Source organism: Lipomyces doorenjongii (assembly GCF_038497915.1).
Source record: "Lipomyces doorenjongii strain NRRL Y-27504 unplaced genomic scaffold V1508scaffold_87, whole genome shotgun sequence".
In the NCBI taxonomy this organism is placed as follows: domain Eukaryota; kingdom Fungi; phylum Ascomycota; class Lipomycetes; order Lipomycetales; family Lipomycetaceae; genus Lipomyces; species Lipomyces doorenjongii.
Genome location: NW_027118154.1, coordinates 1 through 20,045, shown reverse-complemented (window position 1 = coordinate 20,045; position 20,045 = coordinate 1). Strand labels below are relative to the sequence as shown.

At 48.0% G+C, this 20,045-nt stretch overlaps 6 protein-coding genes across 6 annotated transcripts; 3 read left to right on the top strand and 3 right to left on the bottom strand.

The window, feature by feature from the left end:
* Window positions 1-2,821: 2,821 nt before the first annotated feature.
* Window positions 2,822-5,572, top strand: V1508DRAFT_287018 (uncharacterized protein). Its single transcript, XM_066936540.1, has 2 exons — window positions 2,822-3,447; window positions 3,508-5,572. The coding sequence occupies exons 1-2, from the start codon at window positions 3,226-3,228 to the stop codon at window positions 5,380-5,382; spliced, it is 2,097 nt and encodes a 698-aa protein (XP_066793047.1). The 5' UTR covers window positions 2,822-3,225; the 3' UTR covers window positions 5,383-5,572.
* Window positions 5,573-6,519: 947 nt separating this feature from the next.
* On the bottom strand, window positions 6,520-8,603 carry V1508DRAFT_425796 (transferase family-domain-containing protein). The gene is made up of 2 exons (XM_066941498.1): window positions 7,957-8,603; window positions 6,520-7,901 (listed from the first exon to the last, which is right to left on the bottom strand). Exons 1-2 carry the CDS (start codon window positions 8,323-8,325, stop codon window positions 6,798-6,800), a joined length of 1,473 nt encoding a protein of 490 aa, XP_066793046.1. The 5' UTR covers window positions 8,326-8,603; the 3' UTR covers window positions 6,520-6,797.
* Window positions 8,604-8,740: 137 nt separating this feature from the next.
* On the top strand, window positions 8,741-10,751 carry V1508DRAFT_425792 (Alpha/Beta hydrolase protein). The gene is made up of 4 exons (XM_066941497.1): window positions 8,741-9,521; window positions 9,576-9,923; window positions 9,986-10,121; window positions 10,195-10,751. Exons 1-4 carry the CDS (start codon window positions 8,992-8,994, stop codon window positions 10,393-10,395), a joined length of 1,215 nt encoding a protein of 404 aa, XP_066793045.1. The 5' UTR covers window positions 8,741-8,991; the 3' UTR covers window positions 10,396-10,751.
* V1508DRAFT_425790 (uncharacterized protein) lies at window positions 10,497-11,277 on the bottom strand. The gene has a single exon (XM_066941496.1). It carries the CDS (start codon window positions 11,218-11,220, stop codon window positions 10,933-10,935), a length of 288 nt encoding a protein of 95 aa, XP_066793044.1. The 5' UTR covers window positions 11,221-11,277; the 3' UTR covers window positions 10,497-10,932.
* Window positions 11,278-14,874: 3,597 nt separating this feature from the next.
* Window positions 14,875-17,174, bottom strand: V1508DRAFT_425785 (natural resistance-associated macrophage protein-domain-containing protein). Its single transcript, XM_066941495.1, has 3 exons — window positions 16,307-17,174; window positions 15,985-16,256; window positions 14,875-15,929 (listed from the first exon to the last, which is right to left on the bottom strand). The coding sequence occupies exons 1-3, from the start codon at window positions 16,916-16,918 to the stop codon at window positions 15,125-15,127; spliced, it is 1,689 nt and encodes a 562-aa protein (XP_066793043.1). The 5' UTR covers window positions 16,919-17,174; the 3' UTR covers window positions 14,875-15,124.
* Window positions 17,175-18,176: 1,002 nt separating this feature from the next.
* On the top strand, window positions 18,177-18,446 carry V1508DRAFT_400176 (uncharacterized protein; the record flags this gene model as incomplete). The annotated part of the gene is made up of 1 exon (XM_066938311.1): window positions 18,177-18,446. The coding sequence occupies one exon, from the start codon at window positions 18,177-18,179 to the stop codon at window positions 18,444-18,446; it is 270 nt and encodes an 89-aa protein (XP_066793042.1).
* Between the last annotated feature and the right edge of the window lie 1,599 nt (window positions 18,447-20,045).

Below are 20,045 nucleotides of genomic sequence, written 5' to 3'. Positions count from 1 at the left end.
AATGATTATAACTGCTTTCTTGGGTTAAACCGCAGAGGCATGATCTCTTTGTATTCGTGGGATTCTCACTCTCTCTTTCCTGTAAAGTGATAGCAAAGGAGCCAGTCTTCTCGTATGAGGAATCTGCCTTGCGTTTTCGCCAATCGTTCCGAAAATATTCGGCGATGTCATATCCATCTGGAATGGGGCTATTTTTTCGTTGAAGTCTCTCGAGTTTTTGTCTCCAATAGCCAGTGAAATCAGGTACAATAGGTGAAACCGTTTTGATGAAACTCGTATACCACCTCTTCATTATCCTGAACCTCTGGGATATTCTGTCTCTTTGCATTGGTATAGGCCACCTCCCATGCTTCGATCCAGGTGTCAACCTGTGACGACAGGGGAGATCGTAGAGCCTGACGATATTTTGTTTTTGCTTCTATTTTGCGGGCCATGTCCGTTGGAGCGATTCTCTTTCGTAGGGCTCGAAGCATATCATTTACTGTTGCTTTATCCTCGACATGAAGAAGGTAGGATCTAGATATCGTGGCCAGAATGTGCTTGCTTCGGCCGTCCAAAGCCTTTTTGGATTCTCTATACCGTTCTCGATCATAAGCATTGTCTTTCTGCAAAATGCTATATCGTGAGATCTCTGAATCATCGAGGTCCATGATATTATCAGCAGATTCGTTGACAGCATTAATAGACGGCTTTTTTGGATCCAGGAGCTTGGCTACATCCTGTGGAGCTTTTTCTGGGTCAATATATTCCCAAATACCATTCGTCCCAGTCCCCGGGTCCAGCGAGAATGATCTGTGAAGACCTCGTAGCAGTAGCCATTTCGATTGTATCAAGCAGTAAAAGAGAGATGGCAGCGGAATTAGTCGATTCGTTCAAAGTCTCAGATTCTTTTCGAAGCAATTGATCGAAATATATCCTTATCTTTGAGGAATTGGCGCTAATCAGGGCTCATAACTGTCAACGACGGACATATATATTATTGTATAAATGGGGACCTGCCCCTGAACGCAACAACGCATAAAAAGAACCAAAATAGACTTCCACTAAAATAACCACTAATCGTCTACAAAATATCCACGTGTACGTCACACCTCCAGTATCTTTCGCATGCCTTTTCTGATTCCACGCTTACTAGCTATTGGATAGTTCATTTCGATACAATGTCTTGTTTAACAATCGATCCCATATCTCTTTCGGCGTGGGACTGTCCTGAGCCTGGACCTTAATGCTGAGGATCCCCATTGTCGCGGAGGCTTCCATCCCCTCTTGTTCGTCCTTCTGCTGTTCTTGTGGGCTCTCCCCTTCCTTGGCGGGACTGCCCTCGAGGAATTTGAAAAACATTTGCCCTTCAAAATAAGGGTCATCTGCGGCTTCCACACACCTAGTCTTCGGCTCCATCGAGCTTTCAGACTCGAATGTCTCTATCTTCTGTCATTCCTCAGGTTTCTTTTGTTTCGTTATTCTTTCCATGGTCGCACTCAAACATGGTCATAAGCTGTTGAAATATATGACTATATGAAGTAACACTAAACAAACACATATATCGGTGGTAAAAGCAGCAACATCGAGACTTTAGACATTCCACGATCAATTGCGTCATCGTGATACATTGCCAGAATGTTCCACAATATACGATCGTAAGCTAGTGTTCTACGCATTTCCACAGGATGCATGGGTCTGCCCAATTTCCAGTGCACCTTGGGAATATAAAATTCTCATAATATCTTTCAACCTGACTGTTGTCCTACTATTCAGCGGCGTTGTCCTGACAAACTCAATGCATTTGTTCTTGGCGTCTTCATCTCTCAATAATGAACCACATGCGTCAAAATCATCAAATTATCGTGTCATCGTAATATTCGGATTCAAGGCTGCGGACTTGTCTTAATGGATCACTTCAGCTCTCTGTAGCTTCCCCGCCATTTGTCTACGTACGTTGGATAAACCAGCTGAGTCTGGGTTTGGGCGCCGCGCACGGCCAGCCAGTCTCCACTAAACAAATCACTCGCGCTCAGACGCGTCTCGCAGTAGCACCGTAGCACAGATCGGACTGACCCATCAATTATGCTACAGAATTAAGCGAGACGCGCGCGTACAAAGCGCACAGGCAAACTACTTTGCCAACGCACCCACCCTGAACCCTGAACCTTACTCCGGTTTCTGTCCTCCTGTCTGATTATAAATATCTCCGCACGTTCCCGCTTGATCTCTGCATTTTGTTGTAACCTTCAAAATCCGGGATTTGGTGGCCGTCTAATACTGAAATTGGGAAATTTCCACCTTTGGCAACCGTGGACCATCTTCTGGTTTTAGAGTATGACATGTCGTTGGCCACACGCACGCGAAAGGTAAACCAAAAGCAACGTAAACTACTCTGAACTCTGCCAGATCCTTTAAAACTTGCGCCAGCTCCATTAAATTCCATTATGCTGGCAACTTAGTTGATCATCGCCAGAAACAGCTACTTAAGTTGTCAATGTCTGGAATGAGATGACTAACCTGTTCAGAATTGTTCAGCGCGACGAAGTCAGGAACCCTGATCGCAAGTAAGCAGCTTGATCGGCTCTACCGCCAGGGTTCCGGCCAGCGTGCCACCTGTGCATGCGAATATTTGTAGGTGTTCGTGGTGGCATATGTCATGGGCTTGTTAGACGCAGGATACTGGAGTATCGGTGGGAGCAAGTGCTTGTGGCTACATGCCCTGGCATAAGTATGTCAGCGTCGTTGGGCGGCGGAGACATTTAGGGGTTAGACCCTGACCCTAGACAGTGGTAGAAAAGGTGGATAAGGCGAACGTTGTTGATTGGCGGGTTTGCTCAAACAATTTCTAAATCTAAATGCGTCCTAGAGCAACGCGTATGATGTCTGGTCTGCAGTTACCCTGCTCAGTATTTACTTGTCTTCTGCCACGACCTCGCTTCTCCTCCGTATTTCCGCCGCATTTCCGCCGCATCGTATAGAACAACACCCGTTTGAGTCCATGGATCAAGAGCGTCCACCGAGTGTCAGCACTGTGGAAATCTCCGCGCCAAGACGGACATTGCGTAAAGGAACCCACAGCTGTGCTGAATGTACGGGACAGACCTGAGTCATGTTCAACCAAGTTAGAACTCTTGTGATTAACACTGATTATCTACTTCAGGCAAGAGACGAAAGATACGATGCCACTTCGACCGTACCTCCGCCGCCGTGTGCGTCGAATGCCATCGTCGAGGGTCCCCTTGCATGAGCCAAGATTTCGTCGCTGTTCCTGCACCGGAAGATGAGGACGTTGGAGAGAGACTGAAAAGGGTAGAACAGATGCTTGAGAAGGTCACGGAGAAACTTTTCACACAAAGTCTCGGAAGTCGTCCATCGGTCGCCTCGTCGGAAGACCAAAGACATGACACCCTTAACGATCACGGACAGTTCTTAGTGATTAGCGACACAACCACAGATGCGACTAATGTGCGTGTCGTCTTATAACATTGCATTTTCGAGTCTCCAGTAAGCTGATGTGCATTCTAGACAGCATCGGAGAGCTCTGCGGAGACACCGGCTTCGCACATCAACACTCAGAGTCCTGACCAATTGCCCGCCGAATTGAATCGGTTCGTCCTGCCGAAGTATGCCGATTCATGCCGAGTTCTCCATGCAGCCTTTCCGTCACAGCATGATGCGCACATTCTCTTCGAAGCTGGTAGAGCCGCAGTCTTCCTACAGGCGCTCTGTATTCCTTACAATGAATTATTCAATGAAGGGAACTCTCAAACCTCGGCGATGCTATCTGCAATACCTCCCATTACAGCGCACCCAGTTCTTCTCGCAAGAAAGCTACTGCACCACTCCCTGTGTATCCAACAACTGGATCCTTCCTTCGATCGACGCGCACTCCAGGGCAACGATGATCTCCGCTCTGCCATGCAGAGATACTACGACCTCGCTTCTACCATGGTGACCTGCCACGACGAGCTTCTTGATTCGCTTGAAGGCCTCGAGTGCCTTATATGCGAAGGCGTCTATTTGGTCAACTGTGGAAATCTCCGCCGAGCATTGGCATGTCTGCGTCGTGCCTCTACGCTAGCCCAGTTCATGGGCCTGCATCGAAAAGCGCAGGATAAAGGCACACTGAAACAGCTCGACCCAATGACTCGTGTTTCAGGGGAGTTCACTTGGGCTCATATCGCCTATCTTGAGCGGTACATATCTCTTCTACTTGGCATGCCGACATCTATTACGAGCGCCCGATTCGGAAATGAGGAAAAGTTAGTGGGGCAAACAGATGCGGAATGGTTTGAAAAGGTGCAGATTGACATATGCGAACACATCATCGGAAGGAACCAAGAAAGGGACTACGATTTTTCAGCGACTCATAAGATCGATAACATTCTGAACCGAATGGCAAGCAGTATGCCAGCAGATTGGTGGACGCCCATGGACCTGCCTCCCGGCACGGGACCGGACGAAATGATGTCGCGCGTCATATGTGCGCAGATGCAAATCGTTCACTACAATCTGCTCACAGTCCTGCACCTACCGTACCTCCTGCGGAGTAACACACCGAACCATCGCTTCGACTACAACAAAGAGACGTGTCTGTACGCGAGTCGCGAAGTGCTTAGCAGATTCATTACTTTTCGTTCGGTCGTTCGGGTGGTATACTGCTGTCGTCTCGTGGACTTCTGTGCGTTCACAGCCGCCATGACCCTTCTGCTCGCGTATTTGAATGGAAGTGGTCACACTTCTAGCATGCAGTCTACCCATCAGCGGGTCGGCGATCGCGCGCTGATAGGCAAGACGTTAGAGACTCTCGATGAGCTCAATCGGCTAAACGGCGACGAGCTGTCCCGCGAGACAGCTAAGCTAACGAGGAGGCTGATGGATCTGGAAATAGAGACTGCGAAAGGAAATAATGCATATAACTGCAGAATTGCCGAACAAGACCTAAAGAACACTACCGGAGAAGACCCAGGACGGGCCTTATGCCTTACGATTCCGTACTTTGGGTGCGTCAGGCTTGCATCTGAGCCTCTATCTCAAATATGGGCCTTGGATGTTCTGCCGACCTGTCTTCCTTCCGGGCCACACTCTTCGTCCCCGCAAGCAAGCATGATATATCCCCTCAGTATGACGGCTACACATCCAGTACAGTCATGGCAACCACAACAGCTTCCGCTACCCGGCGGTCCGCAGATTCCCTTTTCAGTCTATCATTTGGCGAATATCCATCAGCAAGGCGAGCAGGAAGTATTGTTCGACTTACCAATGCCGGACCTCATGGCCGGGGCCGAGGACTGGGCATTCCAAGGCGTTGATGCAGCGTTTTTCGATAGTCTGACTGGTGGTGCTGGTACCAATCTGATTAACCAAAGTAGTTGGGATACTCATTGGAGCGGTATTTAAAGCACCAAGCTTCTCCAAATAATTTCTGCATAGCACTGCAACGTTGCATGTAGCTATTGCTACGCGTGAGGAAATAGGAGGCTAGTGGGAAGTTCGACTAAAGGCTATATCAATCAAGTGAGTGCTGAGTGCCATCGGTACAGAGCTGGATATGGAAATAGAGCAGTGCGATGTCAAAACTGCATTTCTCAACGGTGAATTGGACGAGGAAATATATATGAGACACGCGGAAGGTTATGTGGCGAAGGGGATGGAGGAATTAGTGTAAGTTAAGAAGAGTTTGGATGGCCTTAAGCAGGCACCAGGGTGTTGAAATCATTGTCATCAAGTTTTGGAAAGCATTGGTTTTAAGAGGGCAGCCTCAGGGCGGTTACAGAATATGGTATATATATACATACATGGTGACGGCGAGGAAATTATGTACATTGGGTTATATGTTGATGATATGATTATTGTTGGAAAGAAGAAAGAGATTCGTAAGCTCATGGCCCAGCTCTTCAAGCGATTCGACATGACGGATATGGGCAAGCTAGAATACTTCCTCGGGATAATGAGTACTAGAGTCAGGCCGTCAAGACACGCAAACTAGAATTTAGAGCGGCCTGGTCGGCGATCGTCAATAACGGTTGCAAGAAAGGCGAGGTCGCGTTGTTTAAAGTGTCATACAGGGAACCGAGCAACTGTGACACGCGTCCTGCAAGGTTGGTGCTAGTCCAGGGTAGGGGTCGTGGCATGGAACTAGTCCGGAATTAGAATAGTGCGATTTACTAATAAGAGATATAATCTCGCCTTGAAAAGCCGTAACGTAAGGGCGAGTTGGCAGTTCCGTAACCTGTGCCATTGTCTAGCTTGGAAGGGCATGCCCTAATTGGGTAATGCACCCCCTGAACTATTAAGAAACTTTGTTCTAAAATATTAATAACTCGCGAACCCTGAAACCCTGAACGCCGAATGAACCAAGATCACGTGCTTTATGGTGTCTTATAAAGCAGCCCATAACTTAGCCAATTACTTCTACCAGTCCCTTCTCTACCACATCTATCCATACTCTGAACAGCTAGAAATGCCGAAGCTTCGTCATCGAGTCTCTCAGTTACTGTAAGGACCAGGTCCTCCGTATGTGAACTTAATGAAGCTGTTTTAGAATATTTGATTATGACATGTACAACATCGGGGAACTACGCCCCTATAATCTTCCCTGGGTCGGCTCCCAGCCTCATGTAAAGTGCCCGAAATGCAAACCACGCAAGCAAAGCAACAAACAATACACAAAGCCACAAACCACAAAGCCGCAAACCAACCCGAGCACAAACAACGACAAGACCGACGACAAACGCCAAGGGTCACAGTTAAGTACAAAAGCCCCTCAGCCCACAGAAACACTGATTGTCCAGGTCACCTACTGTTTACCTAGACTATAGGCCTCTTGGGTGAGCATACGCTAAAAGCGTCTCGTCCTTCATCAGCCTGTCCATACAGCTCTTTTCCAGGCAAACGCACACCTCGATGCCTTCATCCTCCGAAGGATACTTCTGTGCCGCTCGACTTGGGTACAGAAACACAAAGCCTTCAAATGGAGGACTTGGCCATCTCAGTGCTTTGGGCCATCCGAATCCGAAATTGTGCTTCTCGTATGCCGTCATCCCCTGCCAGCTAGAAGCCCCAAAGTCCATGCCCAAGAAAGAGTTAATGCTGATCTCGAGCCAGCGCTTGTCGTCGCGACCCGCAATCCACTGTAGCAGGCCCGTAAGATACTGCGGTGTTAGAGTATTGATGGATGCTCGTACGGTTGCCGCGACCTTGGAGAGGTTGTCCGGCGCGATGATGTCCTTGATCGCCATCGGCTCGCAGCGCGCCCCGCAAGAGCCAACACCGAGAAATCGTTCAGGGAGAGCCGGGTTCCACACCTTCCTCGTGTCTACGGCGTGGACGAGGATGGCCTTGGAATCCAGATCCGGCTTGAGCATTTCGATCTTCGCGCGGGACACGCTGCTCCAAAGAAGAGCCATGACCACATCATAGGTCGATACCCAGCCGTCCTCTACCTTGCTCGATGCTTGCAGTTTAAGTGCCTCGGCTTTGCTTTTGGGAAAGTGCCACATCTGGCAAACGAGGGACGGCATCTTGAAGTCGGCTGGTGGTGGTGTCATGGGACCACCAGCGTCCTTGACCAGCGGAAATGCGGTTTCAAGCTTCTCCATTTGCTGAGGCGTAGGGTTCTCGACGTCAAAGGGAGATCCTTGTAACTTGAATTGGTGTTTTGCGGTAACGAATGGGGTCCCACTTGCGGCGGCCGCACTGTTCTCTGCCCATGTTGTCAGGAATCCATCACAGCCTGGACCATCAGATAGGGCGTGATGGACGGCAACGCCAACAATAAGGCCACCTCTGATGAAATTAAGCTGGAACGCCGCAACGGGGATTCCTTCCTCGTTGTTATCACCAAGGGGAGAGTGCAGCTGTTTTGCTGTTACGGACTCGGGAAGTAGCTTGTTGCCAACAATCATGCTTGCAGGGAACTATGTCGTGTCAGTAAGGTTGAAACTGATAATAAGGAGAACAGTAGTCTCATACATCTTGCTTGGCAAGATCTTCATAGCTAGGGAATTCGTCTTCGCGCGCCATGTGTTTGATGTGCAATTTAACCGTCGAGTTCCTTTTCTTCGACACCCACATTCGGCCACTGTCCGCGTCCATTTCGAGAACGCCAGTCAGAACCGGAAATTGGGACAGCGCGAACTCCAATCCGGCGGCCATGCTTTGAACAATTGTCCCAGTGTCTGCGTCTTCCGGCAAGCTGAACACTTCGGCAATCAGGACATAGATCTTTGGCATGATATGGCCCATAAGTGACAATTGGAATTGTTCGGATTCTGGGCTGGATTCCCATCCGGTTGGACGAAGCCGGAGCTCTGTTAAAGGATTTTCACCACTGATGGTCATTTCGATAAGTGGTTCAAGGTGTTGGCTCAGATGATTGTATTTATTTAACGATTTGTATGCAAGACGTCCAATGCGAAATGTAAATGTCACCTAGGTACACCCGACCGAAGCCTTATATACAATTACTACGGCGGAGAGCGGACTGAGATTTCTACATCTCGACAAGAAACAAATTCTAGCGAGAATAATCAGCCGCGATTCTCCGGAGAAAGATTCACCCATATCAGCAAGTTCGTCTCCAAAAGGGGTTAGGATATGAGGAGAGCCAAGAGAAACCCTAGCGAGCTTCGGCGGAGCACGGCGGAGCACGGCGGAGCACGTCGAAGCATTCCGGAGCTCGTCGCGCGCCTGCCCAGAAGGGTTTAGCGTCCACCCTGTTGACAAGCTCCGAGTCAACATTTCGCGTTGGAGAAGGCTAAGATTGCCGGAGCTGAAGCCCAGCTTTTGGACAATCAAATTATCCTAAGCTGAATCTCCATTCTGATTCCAAAGCTTGCTTGCGCAGAAATATGTCCAGCACCACTATAAATAGGCCCTCAATGTTCTATCTCTCCTTTTGTCTCCTCATCGATCATATAGATTCGTTTTTCTAGCCTGATCTTGTTTGATTTTAAGCCGAGTCTTGCATCAACCGTCCTCTCGTATTTGCCCTTCACAACTGTCAGAATGAAGCTCTTACGGAACAATATGACAATGGGCCTGGCCGTTATGTGCTCGTTGAAGTCAGTAGCTGGGAATCAGGCATGTTCCCAAATTTCTACTCCTAGCTCCTATTACGGGAGCTTGACGCAGCCATACTACCCGCCCAATGCTGTCTGTACCGACTACATGATCCCGGTGGACATCGAATACACCAATGTCGCTTTCAATGCCACTAGGTGGGGTGATGACTACGGGCTCAACAACTTCTTAGATGTTTTGACTACCCGTGCTGGCGTTTACAATTCCCCACCGGTTGGCCTTGCTTCGCCGTCGACGCAAATGGCTACGGTGAACATTGCCGCAACATTCTGCACTCCGAAGAATAAAAACGGAAAGGAGAAGACTGTTATTCTTGCAACGCATGGTGTCGGACCAGCACGGGCCCACTGGAATGCACCTGTCCAGCCAGGTCAATACAACTTTGTCCAGTATGCGGTTAGTCAGGGGTACTCGGTCTTCTTCTACGATCGTCTTGGAACTGGAGCTTCCGACAAGTAAGCTAGACCCTAATATCGAACTTTGACGGAGGAGAAGCTAACTTCAATCAGAGTTTCAGGATTTGACAATTCCATCTTCAAGGCCATTTCCGTGCTCCAAAGCATCTCCAAACTTGTCAGAAATGGTCTCTACACGGGAAGCTTAGGAAAGCCGAAAAAGATTGCGGTGATTGGATTCTCATTTGGTTCTTACGCAACCCACGGAGCGATTGCAATGGACCCAACTATTGCGGATGCCGTCATCTTAACAGCGATCGGATTCAACATGACTGGCATCAACGTCAATGGTCTGCTTCGCTCGTTTGTTCCACGCGTTGCTTCACTACAAAACTCTGCTCTCTACGGCGACCGTGACCCTGGCTATGTGACCTGGGTTGATAAGTATACTCAGATCTGGAAGTGAGTGTTAATCTTCAATCAGAACAACGAATTGAATGTGAACAAGTATTAATATTCAATAGCTATTTCAAGTATCCCAACTATGATCCTGTCATAGCTGATTATGCCGAGACCGCAAAGCAACCATTCGCTATAACGGAGTTCCTCTCTTTGCTCAGCGGTCCTACGGACGCTAGCGCATTCAAGGGTCCCGTCCTGGTCAGTACACCTCATGTTCCCTATGGCACCAGTATAAATTATCTTTACAAAACTTGCTAATAATACAAATTAGGCTATCACTGGTGAATATGACTATATCTTCTGTGATGGATACTGCCCCGGACTCTTGGAAGAGCCTGGGAGAACTTATTACAAAAATGCAAAATATGTACCTTATATTCACCCCGGGGCTAGTCATCAGCTCTTTCTTCATTACAACGCTACCGGGGCGTTTCAGGTTATTACTAACTTCTTGAGTGACAATGGGTTGTAAACTGTTTCGTCTTGTCCTGGATATTGTTCTCACTACTGACAGAGAATCAATCGACCCAGGACTTGGGAACCCGCCTGAGGAAGCTATTCAGTGTGTGCAGTTGTAATTTTGTGAGCGCGGGGATGGACGACAAGATCGTTGTGGCATTAGCTAAGAACTCCATGTTTACGTTGTATTTAGTGTTCAAAAATGTTCATAGGGAGAGGCCTAGGGAGACTAGCTTAACAAAATAGCTGAACTGCTGGAATCAATAACTAAGATAAACTCGACAGCGCATACATAGACGTCAGGTGCCCTGAGCACCCTTTCTCTTTTACTTCTTGCTCGGTGTCTGTAGAACCTCGATTTAATTGTATCACTAACCCTGCTGCGACAGTAGACTGAGCTACTTTCTTTATCCCGGGTACCAAGGTACGTCAAGGATCACTATAAGTGTAATTTACTTTCTGTACGGAAAATTCCTAATTAAGAATTTTTGGGAGTTTGCTTGTGGTCACTAATCGATAATTCGTTGTCACTCAAGCTGTGAAAGCGTAACTATGCCTTGGTATGGAAGGCTGAATGAATCTTCAATGCTCTCCCATAAGGGGACAACTGATAGGTGTAGACACCCGCACAACGCCCACAACACGAAAGGGTTATTTGGTGCCCAAATGGAATACGTATATTGCATACATTACAACGCCGGATATAGGCATTTGTTTGGTGCCAGAAAGCCGGAAAATGAGTGTCACAGCCCACAGTCAGTGAAAATTCGAGCAGTATCTGCACTAACGTGATCGGCAAGCGAGCGGATCGCTGCTTCATTTTTCCCGCGACATACATTTCAGTTGTTTATAACGTAGCAACCATGGCCGAAATTGATCGAAGTAAAGAAGGAAGAATTTTCTCAGCAATGCGAAAACTTGTTGAAAGTTGAGGGTGTCGTGGTGCAGCTAAATGATACTTCATTAATTTGGTACAAATTCTTGGATGGCGATAATCAAACCCTTGCCCAAGGTGCCCACGCATCGTAGTTTTCCAGGTCATTCTAGTAGGTTTGAACTAGAGTATATTGGTTTAGCGTTCAACTTTGTTTTGTTTGTTGATTTGTTTATTTGCAAAACGCGTCTTGTCGACCCACCCGCAGCGGCTTTGCCGTGTTTCCCCACTTCACGAGGTCATTAGCTCTGATCTCGTGTCTGCTGTGTTCTGAGATTGCCGAATGAAGCAAGTTCATTCGGCGGCTTTGGTGGGCGAGCGCGGAGTTTTGAGTTAGTCGTTGCGTCATTGTCACCTCTGTTGGAGACGGTATTTGCATATATATAGACTTGAATAGTCGTGAGACTGGTCATCATCGTGATCAAAATTCTCAGCCTCCCTTCCACAGTGCACTTTCATCTTCAAGTCCATATCCACCACATATTTTTTCACAGGTCATGAGCCCTGAGAGCAATATGTCTTCCAGCAATATTCCATTGACCTTGGCCGCCACCGCCACTGCCGTACAAATTCCAGTCTACCCTGGGAAGCACGAGTGCGTTATTACCTTGCTGCGATGAATGCGCTGTCCGCCATAGAAGAGGACACCCCGGTGGAGACCATGAATTCAAAAGCTTTGCAAGCCGACAACATCGCAAAGGGAGTGATAATTGGGCACGTGAACAACTTAATGATGTTAACATTGACAATGTTTCATCGCGCCTACGACATGTACGGGTACCTGAAAGACAGGTACACAGCCAAGGCAGCTGATCGCCAGGCGGAACTATTTGCCAAACTTTATTCAACCAAGATGACGAACAATGGGAAACTTCAACCCCACCTCGAGACCATGTTGCTTATTCGCAAGCAACTGGAGCTGGGTGAAACAAATCTTACCGAGACAATGTTCATCCAGGCGTTATACAAGTCCCTGGCGCCTAAGTTTCTGGACTACAAAAATACGTTACGTGCGCGCGACCTGTCCCTCCAGCAGGTTCTCACCGCATTAACAACCTACGATGAGGAATTACGCAGTGATCAGGAAGAAGAAGAATACGCCGCCAATGTGGCTGAAGCAATGAAGGAAAAGAGCGGGTCGGAAGGCTACTGGAAAGGTAGAGGCGAAAAATCCTGCACGAAGGGAAAGGGTTATGACAATGTTTCTCGCTGCGGAAACTGTGGTGGCCGTTACCACACCAACTCTGGCTGTCTGAAGCCAGCAGTAAAATGTTTCAAGTGTGGCAAGGAAGGACATAAGAGGTGTACCTGCATGAGCACCTGGATGTCGCACCAGGATAAGTACCATCTAGCTGATGGCAACGCATGCCGCTCTCCATGTGCAAGAAGTATCATGACCATGCTCTCAACAGTTCTTCGGGAAGACTCGACCATCCACGGTTGACACTGACCCTCCCAACTGGAGGGTTCTGAAGGCGTACGGGGATATTCCATGTCTTCGTGTAAAACGAAATAGAGCACCGGTCGATTGAGCAAGAAAATGCAGGTGTAGTACCCCAGCGACAATTCGAGCTAGACAGACACAATCAGAATCAAAGCTCTGAATCCGATAAATTGACACGTACTGAGTGAGGCGATTGCTTCTGTGAAGCTAATCTGAAACCTGTCGGCTCTCTTGCGAACTGCACGTCTAAAGGCAATGAACGGTACCAACTATCCAGAGCTTCCGTCAACTCGGTTACAGCTGGGCCAATGTCTTTGGGGTGGCAGTACGCCGTTTCGGTGGTGTAAAGGGTGCCCAGAATTCGATTTAAAAAAATGCGAAGACAAAAAGAAACGCTTTATAGAGAAAGACCAGGACTCGATCGCCAACGATATCTTGATCAAGCTTCATTGGAATATCAATGTTATTGGAGCGAAAAAGGCTACAGAAATCATTAGACCATCTTAAGGAACTAGTGGGTGGAGACGCAATAGGCTCACTGGATATGTCACTTTCGAGAATAAAGTGAATATCGGAGTATAGTTTCATTGTGGAAGGCGGAAGTGGTGACCTTGATCGTGAGCTGAGATTGGCGTGCATTAGTGTGAGAGGGACTTCCCGTGCATTCAAGCACGAATTATCATAACGATTAATCGAATTCCCAGCTGTCTTCAATATCCCACGTGCATGAAAAGGGCGGTCGAAAAAAGTACAAAAATATCTGGGTATATAGCAACGCCAGCGCTATTGCCATCTCATCAGGCTCGGCAAAAATTTGCCAGAGACGTTCCACAGACTTCCTGAAACAAACCTGGGAAGATATTGCATCCTAGCAGAATTGCCAGACTGATGAATCCTTGCAGCAATTGCCAGTGTAAGAAGCTGCCCTATCGAATGTTGGCGTAAGTCGACAGTCACGCACCGGCCGAGTTTTAATCTTTGTAATTCTTGCAGGGGCATCAAGACGCTTTCCTTGGACAGACATTCAGATTTTGTAAAAGAAGATAATCGAAATGGGAAGGTCTCCAAGTCGCTCATAGAACCTCTCGATCGATGCAACGATAGCAGTTATGGCTATATTGACATCCTCATGATCTATGTCTGTCGGATGCATCAGAGAAAGATCTCCATCATCTGCATCCTTAAGAAGAACATCGGATCAATGTTTGGGATAGTCAATTTGATATCTTTTCGCGGCCAGCATTTCAGAATCCAATGACCGGCAGCGGTATGTATAACTGGTGGCATAGACAGGTTAGTTGTTGACGATCTAACAAAGGTAGAGACTGGTGACAGCGACGCTTCCAATGACCGAAGGCGACTTTCCTCATCTGCTAAGCCATTTTACAATGCTGCATGAGTGTCAGAAACAGTCGCATTCACAAGCTCAGGCAAAAGACTCACGCGGAATCAATCCGCAGTTCTCTGTATGAGCATATACAGCCATTGGCTTGGCAGTGAGAGCAGACTGGTCGAGCTCCATCACATCGGCATTTCTATGCCTGCAACAATCGCACGGTAGGTCTACTTTTGTTCTGTCCAAAGACCGGAGTTATTAATGCTACACAAGAAGGGACTGAGAGCGGTGGATTTATCTTTTAAGCGCTCGCTCGCCCATCAGTCCCTGATATGCTAAAACAGGTGCAGTGAAGGCGTCTCTCAACAATCATTGGAAGGGTACGGAATATTATGGTGTGACTTCGCCGCCTCGGGAAAGTTGGCGTTTAGTTAGTGCGGGGTACCCACTGAGTGAGCCGCGCCAATGCCGGGTAAACAATCCACCTGATTCAGGGTCATGATTCATCATACAAATCGAATGGGTGAAGGCGGAGTTTTACCCGGCTTTCGTTAGGATTGATCCAGCAAGCGCAACAGGAAAATCTACGCAATTGTTCTCTGTTCAGTCAAAACTAATTTTTATCGTTTTAGAGTATATTTCAGTTTTTTGTATGTCCTTGTCTTGGTGCTCAACGTACGGAAGCTGAAGAGTAATTGCGCGTGCACTTTATGAGATATAAATGGCTCTGTGGGGGGCGCCAAAAACTCTACTCGAGTTATGTGTTAGGTAAGAGCGCTTTATCTAGAATCGCTATCAATCAGATTACGATATTCAATAATGAAGTACAATGAAGGACATGATTTGCTTTCCCAATTCCGATTAGCGGATTGCGTAAAACGAATGACATAGCTCCCAAACATCTCGCCCTCAGACCGAGATCCTCTACTTTCGTTGAGGAGGGTTGAACAATCTCACCACATAGTATCAAGCCCCCTTCCCCCTCCCCCCTTCCTCCAAGACTCTAATCCTCGCAACCGTGCATCATCTTACGCTTTACCCATACCAACCAAGGCCAGCAAAGCGACATTCATGACTGCAATGACCAACCAGATAACGATGGCCAACACCGCCACGGCCCAGTGATTTCTCATCTTCACGCCTTCACCCGCGGTCCCGTCTGGCCCAGTTCCAGTCTCAACGGTCATATATCGGTTCCGACAGGTGAAGTAGATTAAAGGAGCGGTGACAAATGGAAGGATAACGCTCAACACAACCTGAGTTGCAGTCAACGTCGCATTGAGTCCCTCTTTGCCGACGGCAGCAGCGATGATGATACTTGGAATGATGCTGATGGATCGAGTGATCAACCGTCTGAGCCATGGAGATACGCTCCAGTTCAACATGCCTTCGCTGACCATCTGGCCAGCCATAGTGCAGACGATTCCAGCGGAGATTCCCGACAGGAGCAATGCCAAAGCAAAGATCGTGCCCGCAACTGGAGAGATGGTATCCGACAGGAGCTTATGGATACCGAAAAGGTCCGCTTCCCCCGCCTCGGAGTTTGCAAACAGCGAGGACCCCGCAACGATAAGGATGGAGCTGTTCACGAATAGGGCAAATGTGAACAGCGACAATGCAAGTTCGATGATAGAGTATTTAAGGCAGTTTCGGATCGCGGCAACAGAGGGACGGTATCTTTCGTCCTTCTCATTGCTGCCAATAGGGATGGATGAGGTTACACGTCCTTCATCAACGTCGAATCGCTTCAGGCGCGATTGCACTATTCCGCTGCCTAGGAATATAGAATGAGGCATCACAGTCGCTCCGAGGATACCACAACTGAGGTACAGCCTACCTACCGAGTAAGAAATACTATCATCATACCTGGAAAACAAAGACCACATACCCATTGGATTCAACGACAGCAGCAGACGGAATGTATCCTCTAAAAACTTCTCCCACCGCGGTACTGGGCATGAGGGACAGCTGAATGCAGAAGCAGACAACCACACCCAGTACCAACATCATGACGAACAGTTCAAAGGCCCGGACTGCGGTCATGGACCCATTGGGTCTGTAGAAGATGAGGATCACCAGAACATCGACCAAGGTGATTGCACATCCAGCCACGAGAGGAATGTGGAGAAGGAGATTCAATGCAATGGCAGACCCAACAACCTAGACATATCAGCACCGCCACGACAAATGCCTGGAGAAGAATTGCCTACCTCAGCGATATCCGTCGCGATAATGGCCGACTCAGCACAGATGTATAGAATGATCGTAAGCCACTTGGGCAGATGGGCACGGCAATTTTCGGCCAGATTGAGTCCGGTGACGCTCCCCAACTTGATGCAGAGGGACTGCAAGAAGATGGCAAATAGATTGGACATCAACACGATGAACAGCAGAGCGAATTTGGTTTCAGCACCAGCTGCAACGTCTGTGGCATAGTTTCCCGGATCAATGTACGCAACCGCTATCAGAAATCCCGGACCAACAAACTTCGCATATTTGATAAAAATTTCCAGCATCCGACGGGAATAGCGAGCCAGATGGGCTTTCCACGGAGAATCTTTGTATCCCATGGAGCCCTGGGCCCGCTCCCCATCGGAAGCTAGCTTTGCGATACCCTCGGAGGGCTTCTGTGGAGGAGTGTCCTCCTCGTCAACGCCTGAAATTGGCATGTTTGCTGCATTATTATCAGATTCCCTCTGCTCTCTGAGATTCACTATGCCATTGAAATCTTGGCGTGTAGTCAAATCACGATTTAAGTGCGGAGGGCTTTGGTTCCAAGTTGGATGGAGAATAGTATCGTCCGTGCGCGAGGGACAATTCATTATTGCAAAAGCCGGGCGGTGAGGAATGGGAAACTGAGAGTCAAATGCAATAAACTGATCGTCGGCGGTTCTAGGGGAAGCTTAAACTGGTCCTCCGCGGGGATGGCCAGGCTTTATATGTCGGGCCATATCTTCTGATTCTTGGCTATCACCTCACTATTGTTCGTGTGTTGTTTTGCCTGGGGCCAAGAAGTCGCTTCACCCTCTGCTCAGGCATGCTGCGTTGCTGAGAATTAAGTGTTGTCAGTGGATCCGCAGGATTTTAGATTCGTAGGCGAGGACCCTCGGCACGCATTATCGGCGGTTAAAGGGGCATCAGTGAGGGGGCGAAACAAAGCAGAGGTAGCTCCTTTAGTCTGTATGCCAAGATGTATGACGTCAACGCCTGTCCCAAAGAGGAATGCTCGGTTAACCTTGAATATACTTTTTTTATATTTAGCTCGTTACTACGCAAGTGCATAGTTTGCGGTAGAAAAAGACTGTGGATTAGTTTTATCAAGATTTTTGGACCTTGTTCGGGCTCTCGTCAAGTTCATGGCCGTTGTTGAGGATGTCCTAAAGAAAGTCAACTGCGGCGATTTGACAGAGGAACAGTTTAATGAGGCTTAATTAGCCCCACACTTCTAACCCTGAACCCTGATCTAGTTCTGGGTTGGGCTCTCTAGCCACGTGTGGTCGATCGATGTGGCGCAGGTGGGCCATATTATGTCGCCGGTGCGAACGCATCCAGTACACGATCTATGCGTTGTCGGCTTTTTCTTTGTTTTCTCTTTTCTTTTTCAATATATATATTTATATATATTATACATATACATAAGGGCGGTATATATTTGAAAGTATACAAGAAATACGATCATCACTAAGGTTGGCTTGATTCCAACTTGCTACCCTTACCTCAGTCAAGACCCTTTAAGACACACTCAACGAATTCATCGAAGTTAAACGCTGAGCTCAACCTATACATATTCATTCGACGACCGGAACTGCCCGAACTCGATGGGAGTACATGTGGTGAGTAATTGAACCATATAAGCTCATCGAGCATAGCTATCATCGTTGTCTTCCCTCTTGCAGCTGTCGCAGTGAGCGGGCCAGGTTATTACTATCGAGCCCTTGCCCTAGCCCTGGGCCGTCCCGCAGCATGAGATTTACCAGACGCACCAATCAGACTCACTAACCAATTCTGGCAGAATTACCCTCTCCCGACTTCCGCACGAGATTCATAGATAATCATAGATTCACAAATGGCACGTGAAATATGCCCTATTCCTCCCAGCACTCTCTCCGACAAGCGTCTTATATACCCCATCCGGCTCTGGCTTGTCTCATGCGATTTCGAACGATCTACAATCTACCACCTATGAATCCCAACTCACCCACTGCTATTCAGGCTACTTCAACGCTTGGAAAGGCGAAGCGTGCGGGCCGTGATGGCTCACAGAATTTCTCTCTTCAAGAGAAGATGGCGCTGCTTGACGCGATTGAGATGGTCAAGCCACTAGGCCCAGCAAATGGGAACAGGTTTTAGACGCGTAAGGGTTAATATCTATAAAGCTTACTGAACGCTAACCATGTTGAGTTGTAACGAGTACTACATAGCGAACGGCAGGGCTTCGCGCGATGTGACCGGCATGTGGTGAACTTCCCGAAGCCTACAGGAGCCTGCCCACCGGAAGTTAAGCGGGCCAAAGAGGCTAGCCGAATGATAACTGAGTCTGTTGAATTGGCGGATTAGATGATATGGATGACGACGACGATTCTTGGTATGCGCATCTCGAAACAATGTTGCTCATCCGCAAACAATTGCAATTGGGCAACGCCAATATCACTGACACAATGTTTATCCAAGCATTGTACAAATCGTTGGCACCAAAATTTTTGGACTACAAAAATTCTCTTCGTGCGCGTGACTTGACGGTTCAGGAGGTCATCGCAGCGCTGACTAGTTACGATGACGAACTGGCCGCCGACAAAGATAAACTTGCGGCGTACCTGAGCGAACCGAAGAGAGGAAAAAGTGGGTCAGGAACTTACCGAAACGGAAAAGTGGGGAAGTTCCATTCGAAGGGAAAGGTTAATGACAAGAGTACCCGTTGCGCGAATTGCGGGGGCCGGTACCACGACAGCACTGTCTGTCAAAAGCCACCCGTCAAGTGTTACAAGTGTGGCAAGTAAGGCCACAAGAGGTCTATGTGTCCTGAACGGAAGGATACGGTGAACATGGTTACTGAGACCATGGATAATGGTTACCTCTCTGCTCACAACGTGACAGAGGCAGATACAGAAATGTACATAGATAATGAAGAGACGGATGTTGCCTGGTATTTGGATTCGGGAGCTACCTCCCACGTGTGCAACGATAGTAAGCTCTTCAAGTCCTATGTGCGTTTTGCTACACCCCAAACAATCGCATTCGCGGGGAAGCACTCTGGTCTTGTCTATGGTCATGGTGTCATCGCGTTAGAGTTAAAGGCACAATGTGGTGTCCCCGCTAGGTTGTACCTGCATCACGTGCTGCACGTACCTGAAGTTCGCAAAAACCTAGTATCTACTTTCCGGCTCGCCAAAGCAAGGATAAGGACTGAAATTACTGAATACGGAGCAGTCCTAAGGCGCTATAGCAAGACTATTGGTACGGCACATCTTCATCACCATCTATTACGACTTGATGTGGTCACTAAGTCTCCTGCACGACACCAAACGATGTTAGCTCAAACCGCGCCTAAAGACATTTCCCTGTGGCACCAGCGTCTCGGTCACCTAAGTCTGTCAAACGTACGACTTTTGAAAGCCCGTGAGATGGGCAGTGATTTACTCTACAACGACACTAATCCAGACGAACTGTGCGAAGCATGTGTAAAAGGCAAATCTCATCAACAGCCTTTCCTCAGGCGCACTGAACGTGCCACGCAAGTTCTCGGATTGGTACACTCTGATATTTGTGGTCCGCTTGACACGCAAACGCATCAAGGTTTTCGCTATTTTCTGACATTTATTGATGACTTTTCCGGCATGAGTTTCGTGTATCTCCTAAAACACAAGTCGGACACTTTCCATCACTTCGAAGAATTTCTTGCCATGACTGAGCGTTATACGGGGAATAAGCTCAAAGTCCTACGTTCTGACA

Coding starts and splice junctions, on each gene's coding strand:
- V1508DRAFT_287018 (XM_066936540.1), top strand. CDS start 3,226: ATGAGCCAAGATTTCGTCGCTGTTCCTGCACCGGAAGATGAGGACGTT. Junction 3,448..3,507: donor CAACCACAGATGCGACTAAT/GTGCGTGTCGTC, acceptor TGTGCATTCTAG/ACAGCATCGGAGAGCTCTGC.
- V1508DRAFT_425796 (XM_066941498.1), bottom strand. CDS start 8,325: ATGACCATCAGTGGTGAAAATCCTTTAACAGAGCTCCGGCTTCGTCCA. Junction 7,902..7,956: donor AAGATCTTGCCAAGCAAGAT/GTATGAGACTAC, acceptor GACACGACATAG/TTCCCTGCAAGCATGATTGT.
- V1508DRAFT_425792 (XM_066941497.1), top strand. CDS start 8,992: ATGAAGCTCTTACGGAACAATATGACAATGGGCCTGGCCGTTATGTGC. Junction 9,522..9,575: donor GGAACTGGAGCTTCCGACAA/GTAAGCTAGACC, acceptor AACTTCAATCAG/AGTTTCAGGATTTGACAATT. Junction 10,122..10,194: donor CATTCAAGGGTCCCGTCCTG/GTCAGTACACCT, acceptor AATACAAATTAG/GCTATCACTGGTGAATATGA.
- V1508DRAFT_425790 (XM_066941496.1), bottom strand. CDS start 11,220: ATGTATGTCGCGGGAAAAATGAAGCAGCGATCCGCTCGCTTGCCGATC.
- V1508DRAFT_425785 (XM_066941495.1), bottom strand. CDS start 16,918: ATGAATTGTCCCTCGCGCACGGACGATACTATTCTCCATCCAACTTGG. Junction 16,257..16,306: donor TCGCGACGGATATCGCTGAG/GTAGGCAATTCT, acceptor TGATATGTCTAG/GTTGTTGGGTCTGCCATTGC. Junction 15,930..15,984: donor GCTGTCGTTGAATCCAATGG/GTATGTGGTCTT, acceptor CTCGGTAGGTAG/GCTGTACCTCAGTTGTGGTA.